Below are 9,866 nucleotides of genomic sequence, written 5' to 3' on the forward strand. Positions count from 1 at the left end.
CAAAAGCATAATATAGTTATATAAATATGCTACCAATACTGTTTTGACACGGAATACACTGCATAAAATAGCCTAACTTGAAGTCCCCACTTCATTTGGCGCAACCCAAAGTGACAGTGAAACGCAATCAAAATTCATTAGTCAAAAAAAAAAATGCGTCTAGATTTTTTTTTTCACCGATTTTAGAAATTAAAGTTTTATTGATATGTTGTATTCTCCTTTGACTGATGTGATTTATTATACAAAATATATTTTAAAATATTAAAACACGCCTGAATATTCTGAAGGTTTTACAGAAAGATTTTTTACCTGCTTGCATTGAAACATTAAATTAAACAATTTTTTTTATTCAGCATCAAATATCTCTAAATATTATCATATTTTTTCTGCACAAATAAACAAGCAAGGCGCTTGATTGATGTGTTCACTCCCTATTCCGTTGTTTTACTCACTACAGGCACATAATATTTGACTAAATCTTCCCCAATCTGGTGTATGCGTAACCGCAGCGCAAAATTAAATTAGAATTCAGGATGAAGTGTTGGACCAGCTTCCTGTCACATGTCCGTTACAGTACGATCATGTGACTTCAGTCGACGAAAATGAAAGCTGGGTGCAGCCAGCTGGAACCTGTGGTGGTTATATTGATCTTTAATTTATGTTTTTACTCGAGTTATCAGGTGACTGAGCTGCAGGTAAGGCTGGGATCTGTCAGTGACACAGTAAACGGACGTATCGCTGAACAATACCATGTTTTGATGGATGTACAGTAGCCATAGGTGGCAGAGGAGCGCTAGATGTTTGGGAATGTTGTTGTTTACAATCTTATTTTCCGTCGTAATGATTTGTAATAACAGGTATGTAAGCTCTGCGGCGGGCAGGTCCTAAATGGCACCGCGTTGGGCCAGTTTTGCTCCGCATCCGCTGGACGGATAGACGGGCGCTGCTGCCTGAGAGACGACAACACAACCGACCCTGAACACATCATCGGGTAGGAGTTTAATGTTGTCTTCAGGGTCAATCGGATAAATAGTTATTACATGTAATTACAGCCTGCTATAAGAATCCTGTGGATAACAAGATGTGGTCAAAAAAGTTAATACTGTACAGAATGCCAGCATTAGTAAATAAATAAATCACAGGGCAGATAGGTATGAAGTGTAAAAACGAAAACAATAGTAATTCGGAAAGAAATTATATTTCTGTATGTATTTTGTCTTGATTTTTTAGTAGTTATTTAAATCAGTCTTTTTTTCTGTAATTTTATTTTTATGTTTTATCTATATATATTTCTTTCTGTCCTGGCTTATATTTGCTTGTCTTTGTAAATATGATAATTAGGAAGTGTAACTTCCTAACAGTTTTTTTTTTGTCAAAGAAGTCAGTATCAGAGGACAGACGCAAAAACGTAACCTTGTTTGGCGGAGCAATGAAAGTAAGACACAGTGTTGGGCTGAGCAAAAATTTTATCTGCTTTGTCATCACTTTGTGTATAAACAGACCTCCCTACGCTGTATTCTAGGCTGCCAGTGTTGTGGCCTTTGTCCCCGTTTCACACCAATTGCAGAGCACAGGCCTCTGCAACTTCAGTACCTGATACCAAAACGGCTCAAGTCAGATTTTCACAATGTTGAGTTTTGTTAATGTTTCAACCTTTTTGTTTGTTTGTTTGTTTGTTTGTTTGTGCTAGGTTGGATCTATCCAACTGTTCACTGACTCACATAGAGGATCTTCATGAGGCATCAACAGCGTTCATGATGTATGTACAGTAAATATAATTTCATACCCATTTGCACAGAATACAGTATAGTGGCCAAACAGAATAATGTAACACACTACCAGGATGTTTCCTCAGTGACTCTGTGAGGTTATGGTAAGGTTAAGACAAAAACAAAGCAGAACTGTGCTTATCACCACCGCACATGTTGATTCTGTGGGATAAAATGGGCCTGTTCAGTGTGATAAAGTGTTGTAGACTTCTGTACAGCAGCAGTCTGGAAAATGAATGTTACGCATGTGGGTGATTCCCTCAGACTGATCTTAGTGTTGATAAGAACTTTTACAGGCAGCAGGAGTTTAGGAAGGTTTCTGTTTCTGCAGCAAGAAAAACACTTTCATCTTTTCTACCAGCAAAGACTGAAACACTTCACTCTTGTCTTTACCTTTCCAAAAGTATTTTATTATATAAACTTTTGTTTTGCAGAGACCTCTCACTTAATCCCATTGTCAACATCAGTGACACAGCATTTCAGGGATTTACTGACTTAAATTACATGTAAGTATGTTGTTACAAAAACTGAACTATGACAGCTGCTCATGAGAATAGAGTTTGTATAAAGTGCTCATGAGTATAAAGTTAATCAGATTTTTAGTTAAAGTTAAATTGTGTGTCTGTTTAGGATTTTGCCAGGAGACATAGTTTGTCCAGGAGGCAACACATCTTGGTCAAAGGTGGAGGTCAGAGAGGGAAATCGTATTTGTGAAGGCCAGAGAAGCATGTGCAATCAGACTGGACAGCTGTGTAAGTTCCCTTCTGATAATCTTCCATTGTGACACAAAAAAATCTAAAGCTGAAGTTGCTCTCGGGTCATACAGGTGAACAGATGTCATATCTGTTCATCTCATCCTCAGCCATGAACTGCCCGGAGAACTCCCTTTGCGCCCCCTATGGTCCCGGCTTCTTTGAGTGCAGCTGTGCTGACAACTATCATGGATACAAGTGTCTTCGAGAGGTCAGTTCTGCTGTCAGCTTCATCTTATTATTCATGTTACTATCCACTTTATTACTAAGTTTAACACTGGTGCTCTTGAATCTTTTGTTTATGTTAAGTTATGCCTTTGTTAACACTGTCAATAGGGGGAGTTCCCTGTTCTCATGGTGTTTGGGCCTCTTGGGGCATCTACAGTCGTGATCTCTTTTCTGCTGTGGGTCACCCAGAGACGTAAGGCCAAGTCACTCTGAGGCTGCGCTGCAGTATCTTCACCTGCAGTGATCTACTGAGCTGAAACTGACTGTTCTGAATGGAAAATGCTGATACAATGCCTGAGGTGACCCCCAGGCTTCTTTTAGACGTTTTATTTTATTTTATTTATGTTACACCTTTCTGGGGCAGCTGTGTTTTACTTAGGGGACTTTCTAAGTCTGACATTATACTTTTATTACCACTGCATCATTAGTGCAATTTTAGAGAAAGGATTTTCCCCATGTTTTAAATTAATTATTTTTCATTTGTCATTGCCACTATTAAAACTTTAAGTAAATGTCGCTGACTGACAAAATATTAAGTTACATTCTGAACCTTTGCTCCCTGCTAACTGTGCCAAACATGTACTGACAGACTGAGTTCACATAGTGGAACTTGTTACATATCTTTTAAGCACATTTGAAGGGAATTGTAAATTTTGGCAAACTGTTTACTGCATGTTGAATATGTACTTCACTCAGAGGAAAATAAAAAATAAAAAGCTAGGTTCACTACATGAATCATCATGGTGACCATCAAAATTTCAAGCTTAGTTGAGCTTTCGAGTTTTTCTGTATTAGAATGAAACGAGACTCAGGATGTCGCGCACCTTTTATTGAGTTATACTGCGGTATTTTGCTAAACGCAGTGAGCTTGTCTTCATGCCCTTTGTTCATAAGTCACATGTAACTTTGAAAATGTCTTGATGCTGACGGGTGAGTAGTTTGCTTCCTCCCTGTTAGATTCAGGGTTCTAATAAAGAGTTCAAAATAGTCTTTCTTTTCTTGAGCTAAAACTAGGAAGTTATAAAGTAATTCTACATTAAAACAACTTCAGAATCACTAAAATGTCTGCATGTTAGTGCAATGCGTTTAAACAGTGCAAGTCGAACATGGCAGTAACTAAAACAATCCTGTATAGGAACAAGCAGTATGCAGAAAATGTTTCCTATTTCCAACCTTTGCTTTACCTTGTGTTAAGATTAAAATCTGTGCCAATATAAAAGTTAAAGTACATGAGTATCATGTGTTGACCCATGGGAACATAATAATGAATTCCTCTGCCAAAAATGTTTTACTATCTGGTTTATGTCTTACTCTTATCCGATTCAATCAATCAAGTCATTAAAAACTAGTCTGAGTAATTTATGGGAGCCATAAAATTCCTTTTAGATACTGCGGCTCCAGCTGTAACTAGAGAGCCATTTATGGCTAGGTTAAAGTTGCATGCTGTGGTTGACAACCGGAGCGTGTTATGAACCACGGCAGAATTGTTCTGCTCTTAATACTGGTGATTAAATGTTCTGTTGTTGAGACAGTTCATAGCATAGAGCTATTAAAACCCCCCAACATTAAAAAAAGATATTTAGTTTTGAAAAAAAATCTCAAATGATCCAGTTTTACCATAAAAACACACATGGACTCTGGTTAAAAAGCTTATGCCATTTCAGATATATATTTATTGCATGCTAAAAGCACGATATTTTGTGTTGTGTGCAAGCACTCATGCACACAAACTCCCCCATCAAGACTCAGAAACAGCTTCTTGGCTCAAGACTGACATGAGATGGAGGTCGTTCACTGGTCCACGTTTTTGACTCGCAGCACCACAGGGACCGAGGTGCACGGGATCATTCCCAGATCTGTGATGACCAGGTCCACGAAATCAGGCGGCGTCACGTCATACACCAGGTTCAGCAGGCCGAGAGAGTCCACTTGCTGCCAGTTCTTCAGCTGAGTCTTTCCTTTACGGGTCACGATGAGGTCATCGGGATCATCTAGAAAAGACAGATGACGATAACGTGGTGATTCTGACAGCTTCCCCCAATGTCAAAGTAATGTTGAGCAAAAGAAGAATTTGAAATGCAGGGATGAAAAATTAAACGCTTGTAAATTAAGTACAAATTTTACAAATCTAATGCGCTACAGAATGGTTTCCATACCAAGCTCGTTGGACACAAAAGAATCTGTCTGCACCCTCTCACAAAACTTGTAGGTCTCACAACACACGAGCACAGGCACGTTAAAGGCTTTGGCCACCAGAGCTATCTGCGATGTCCCCACGCGAGACATGACGTAGCCATTGGCCAGCAGAGCGTGAGCACCGAGGAACACCTTCGACACCTGAAAGAGAATGAAGAAGCTTAATGTGCCTTTGGCTACTCCACTTGCAATAAACAGCTTTATCAGAAAACCATTAATGTATTTCTCAGTCTACTGTCTTCATGACTACCTCTGGAAGGATGTAAGAGACAGCTGAGATAAGGACGTAGGTGCAGCTGATGCCTCTCCGGACCAGGCGCCTCAGGGCCTCCCTGCCCTCCAGTCGAGGCCTGCTGTCGACCACAATCACGCGGAACTTCCTGCCTTTCTCGAAGGCTTCGCACAGGATGTGGTTGACCAGTGACGAGCTGAGCGGAGGAAATTGGAACAAAAAATGGGGAAGGGAAAGTGTAACGAGGGTTTTATAAAAAAATATTTGTCTGGATACACAAGTGTTGCATTTCTTTATGACATAACAATTAAGTAAAGCTAAGTAACAAGGACCCATGGATTTCACAATTAAACATTATTTTAATTCCTTGCTTGTCAGCTATTAAAAAAAAAGGGCTTACCATCCATAAACTAGGATGACGTCACCATCGCTGATTTTTTCTATGGAGTACTTGGCAATGGCTTTAGCAGCAAGACTGATCTTCTCATTAATGTAGCACTCGATACAGTTCAGCAGTTTGGTCTTTGCCTAAACACAGGGAGAGAGAGTGTGTGAGAGGAGGAGAGATGGAAACTGAAAATCTGTAACTGTATCTATGGAATATCTACTGTGTCTATGGAATATGTGAGCTACAACATGTTTAGGATTTTAGGCTAAATTATGAGGAAAATACAAATGTGGCAATAACCTCTTCTTCTTTGCACTGACTAGGAATATTGGAGATCTCCTTCTTGATGTATTTGATTGCGTTACCCATGCTGGCTGACAGAGGGCGACATTGATTTAAAAAACTGCAAGAAAAATGACAAGAAAAGAGTTTTTTTTTTTGAAAATGCTGTAGTTTACTATATGAGGTAAATGCCTCCATGTTCATCAGTGACTGCAGAATGTTTTTACCTGATATAAGGTTTCAGCTTGTTCACCAAGTCTCTAGATAGCTCCTCATTTGGAGGTGTAGTATAATCCCTTATTACCTGAGGATGAAAACAGTGCAAATGCAAGTTATTAATATTACTGAAGGAATCTAACTTTCTTCCTTCAATCTGTGCACAGTAAAAATTAATACAGCAGCCTCATATTAATGGTACATGTTGGATGAACCCTTGCATTAGTACAGACGTGTGTAATCTTTTATGGTTAAAAACTCACTTGCAGTATTTCCTTGTTTGTGAAAAAAAAGAACTGAGAACAAGGATTTCAGCAGTAGTCAAATGGGCAAACCTTCTTTTGACATTATGCTTTTTCACTGTCCTTGATTAGAAAGTGCCATATATGAAAAATGTAATACAGTGAAATAGATTAATTCCTTTTTTTGTTGCAGAGAGATGAGTCTGTAAAGCATTCAGACTGAATGGTCTGTGCTCTGTGGGACGGTACCTGTTTGAAGGCATGCAGCAGGGCTACAGAACGAGCGTTGGATCCTGCCACAATGCCCTGTGAATACTGGAGGCCCAGTCGAACAATAGCAGGATGAATCACGGTGGAGGGAATGCTGCAGCAGAGAAACAAAAAGAGCCAATAGTCGGTTTAAGGATGTGGGTATTACTTGATTGATTCTGAAGCGCAGTACAGACAATGCTGCAGCATGTAGTCAGTTTACCTGAGCTGCTGTGTTAGAGGGGCTTTGCGACTGTACTGGTGAAGGTGAGAAAACAGACTGACTTTGTAGCCGTAGTCTGACCGGAGTGGGATCTGAAATCAAGCAGATTACAATCCAAAGCCATCAATGACCAGCTGTTCAGGGTTTAAAACTGAGGTAGTGAGGTTAACGCACTGCCACAGCACAGCCTCGGCATAATTCGACTAACTAAAATTCACTGAACCACAGGGAGAAACAAATGTTACTACTGAGGCAAAATTTTAGAAGGTTAGGTCATTTTAGAGGTTAATTTTAGAAGGCGACTATTGAATTAAACAGAGACTTCATGTTTCATGTTTAACCTTCATTATGTGTGACTTGTTAGAAATACTCTGTAAACACAAACAGAAGAGCAATATGGATTCCAGCCAAAGAGCTGCACAGCAAACAGCTGAGTGTTGTAGGTGAGCGCGGAGAATAAAAATAACACATTAAACAACCAACTTCACAAACAAACACATCCCACAGTTTGGTCTGTCCAAACTATAAGTTTCTGATTAATGAGTGGTGTTGGAATACGAGAACAGTTACAGGTTAGCAAACAAAACAAAGTGAGACAAGCGTCAATGGCACACATTTGGGAAAGTCAGACCTTGACCTTTATAGCAGCAGTGTACCCTGGTGTCTGAAAGAAATGTTAGGTACAATCACATGCAGTTAGGACCGGGGGTTATGTGAAGTTGCAGTGAATGAGCAAATATGATTAATACACTGCCAACTCTTGAATTTGAGAACTGTCCTTGTTGTAAACATTTAAACATTAGACAGTAAGTAATAATAAAATAATCATTATCTTTCAAATGATTTAGGATAACAAATAAATGAATGGACAATAAACAATTGATAAATAAATAAAATGTCCACAGGGTGGTGCAAAACGTGTGGCTGGCAGATTATGCTCATGTCAAGGAAAAGCTGTCCTGAATCAGACATAGGATGCGTCCATGATTAAAGCTTTTTAGAAATGACATATGAAGAGGCTAACCTGCTGTCTTTCCAACTTCTTGGCCAGCTTCTTTAAAACATCTGGATTGTCCACTTGGATATGTTCTGGGAGCCTCTTCACCACTGCAAAAAATACAGTAAAGAGTGACTTTCTCCTCAGTATATAATGTGCACTTTCAGCTTGTCTGAATGGTTATTGTCACTTCTCGTGTTTACAGTACCTGGCTGCAGCTCACTGGGCGGTGCTTTGGGTTTCCCCGCGGGAGCCTGCTGACCCACCTCTCCCTTCTTGTTCTGTTTCGAAGCCCTCTCAGCCTCTTGCCGAGCTCGCCTTTCTGCTTTTAGCTCTGCTTTACTCTTAGCGGGCTTGTCTGCTGGGGCAGGAGCCTCTGAGGCAGGCACGGGAACCGGTGCAGGAGCAGGCACTGCTGAGGGAGCTGGAGGAGACACACCCAGACAGATAGAGGTGTCAGGGTTAAGATTAATGGTATTGAATATGGATGCAAAGATTATCTGCTTGGCTAAAATCACAAGTGATCCTGTGATCCTGATGATGTCAAACTAATATGCTCATCAACAAATAAAATATCAATGAGCTTTATATGACAAATTTCAATGCAGTCCACCTCCTACACCCTCCCACCTCCTCCTGAGTGTTGTATCCTGCCCACATCATATGCACCTTTCTGTGTTGTGGGTTGTGTTGGAGGCTGGGATGCAGGAGCAGCTGAAGTGATAGGCTTCTTTTCTTTCTTGCTTTCCTGTGGAGCCTTGTCTTCATCTTTTTTCTCTTTGTTTTTCTTCTGTTGCTTCTTCTCTTTCCGCAGCCGTTGCTTCTCCTCCTTGGTCAGCTCTTTGCCTTCACTCTGTCAGGCGACAGAGTCAGAAGGAGAGAAGTGGGGGTGACATAAGAATTAGGTCTGATATGTTACCTGATGTGAAACTGTAAGAAAATTCAAGGAAAAACAAACAACTAACCTTCGCTCGTTCAATTTCATCTTTCTTGTCAGGTCCATCTGTAAAACAACCAACTGATGATCATATGATTTCATCAGGTTATCGCACATCCAGGCTCCTTTTTAGATAACAGGGGATGGATGACAGGACCAGCTTTTATTTAGCTTTTCCTCCTCGGTTTTGGTGGCGCTGATAGCTGCCTGTATGACACTGAGCTGGCTGGGTTTGCATCAGGCTAACGACACCAGTCAAGAAACTGGTTTGCTACCATCATCTTCACGTCATATTTACAACTTAAACGGACCTTTTTAGTTATTCTGTTTATTTAAAAAAACTACTCAAAAAGATGATGCAATAACATTAGGCTATCCGCCGTTAAACTGCACTGTCTAGCGCGATGGTACCGTTGGCTTGCGTGCAATGCTAACGTTAGCGCAGCTAGCATTGGGAAATTAACTTTGCTAGAAGACAAACTCAAAGTCCACAAAACAACAAATTATAAGCGCGAGACGTTTTTTTCCGCCGCGCCCACAGTCAAATAATCAAAATACCTGGAAACAGATATAAACTCCAGCTGTTACACACTCACAAACTCACCTGTCACTCCACTGTCAGCCATGTTTACGATCCTGCTTCGCTTCCTCTGCTGCTGCAGGAACTACAGCCGAGAAAAAAATATATCGCCCCCTCGTGGAGAAATGTTGTGCTGCCACCACATATATTCCAAATACGGTTTACTTATTTGCTATATAGCTTTCCATTAATTGCGTATCATTAATTCTTTTGTTATAAACAGTTGCTTTTGTTGTATATTACGTCTCTAACTAATAATGTTTGTCTGGCAGTTTTACTAAATCACCTACAGTACACACTCTGTATGAGACAATATGGTTCAACAACAGCACAAACTACATCCTCCAAAATGACCATGAAGTTAATCAGCACCTCTCTCAAACAGTTTCAACAAAGACTGAACATTATCACCTTCATGAAGGGAGGATTTATTGGAAGGACTGTTGTATTTGACTGCATCAGCTTTGCTTGGTGTAACTAATAAACTGCCAACCTTGTATTTAACATTACAGTTCAAGATAAAGTCCCTTTAGTCCTGCACTACATGATTTGTAACTATGTTTTGTACAAGCATC

At 40.0% G+C, this 9,866-nt stretch overlaps 2 protein-coding genes across 7 annotated transcripts; one reads left to right on the plus strand and one right to left on the minus strand.

Moving 5' to 3' along the window:
* Window positions 1-573: 573 nt before the first annotated feature.
* On the plus strand, window positions 574-3,683 carry atraid (all-trans retinoic acid-induced differentiation factor). The gene is made up of 7 exons (XM_041064663.1): window positions 574-695; window positions 858-991; window positions 1,691-1,759; window positions 2,204-2,275; window positions 2,400-2,521; window positions 2,632-2,732; window positions 2,858-3,683. The coding sequence occupies exons 1-7, from the start codon at window positions 603-605 to the stop codon at window positions 2,960-2,962; spliced, it is 696 nt and encodes a 231-aa protein (XP_040920597.1). The 5' UTR covers window positions 574-602; the 3' UTR covers window positions 2,963-3,683.
* Window positions 3,684-4,069: 386 nt separating this feature from the next.
* On the minus strand, window positions 4,070-9,355 carry eif2b4 (eukaryotic translation initiation factor 2B, subunit 4 delta). Of its 6 annotated transcripts, none has more exons than XM_041064657.1 (14): window positions 9,316-9,355; window positions 8,740-8,777; window positions 8,405-8,627; window positions 7,983-8,198; window positions 7,802-7,884; window positions 7,409-7,441; window positions 6,778-6,869; window positions 6,555-6,669; window positions 6,075-6,151; window positions 5,866-5,968; window positions 5,578-5,705; window positions 5,196-5,373; window positions 4,906-5,086; window positions 4,070-4,740 (listed from the first exon to the last, which is right to left on the minus strand). In XM_041064657.1, exons 1-14 carry the CDS (start codon window positions 9,335-9,337, stop codon window positions 4,541-4,543), a joined length of 1,689 nt encoding a protein of 562 aa, XP_040920591.1. In that variant the 5' UTR covers window positions 9,338-9,355; the 3' UTR covers window positions 4,070-4,540. The 6 variants fall into 6 exon arrangements, with proteins under 6 accessions (XP_040920591.1, XP_040920595.1, XP_040920594.1 ...); XM_041064661.1 differs by having other exon boundaries at window positions 7,415-7,441; window positions 8,444-8,627; window positions 9,316-9,344; XM_041064660.1 differs by having other exon boundaries at window positions 8,444-8,627; window positions 9,316-9,344.
* Between the last annotated feature and the right edge of the window lie 511 nt (window positions 9,356-9,866).

This window comes from Toxotes jaculatrix, chromosome 19 (assembly GCF_017976425.1).
Source record: "Toxotes jaculatrix isolate fToxJac2 chromosome 19, fToxJac2.pri, whole genome shotgun sequence".
Taxonomy (NCBI): Eukaryota; Metazoa; Chordata; class Actinopteri; family Toxotidae; genus Toxotes; species Toxotes jaculatrix.

Bases quoted from the DNA above. Each gene is read 5' to 3' on its own strand.
- atraid (XM_041064663.1), top strand. From the start codon at position 603: ATGAAAGCTGGGTGCAGCCAGCTGGAACCTGTGGTGGTTATATTGATC. The intron at 696-857 runs GTAAGGCTGGGA...TTGTAATAACAG, and splicing joins ATCAGGTGACTGAGCTGCAG to GTATGTAAGCTCTGCGGCGG. The intron at 2,733-2,857 runs GTCAGTTCTGCT...CACTGTCAATAG, and splicing joins GATACAAGTGTCTTCGAGAG to GGGGAGTTCCCTGTTCTCAT.
- eif2b4 (XM_041064657.1), bottom strand. From the start codon at position 9,337: ATGGCTGACAGTGGAGTGACAG. The intron at 8,628-8,739 runs GTTAGTTGTTTG...GTCGCCTGACAG, and splicing joins ATGAAATTGAACGAGCGAAG to AGTGAAGGCAAAGAGCTGAC. The intron at 7,442-7,801 runs GTTAGCCTCTTC...CATTTCTTTCAG, and splicing joins AGAAGTTGGAAAGACAGCAG to ACACCAGGGTACACTGCTGC.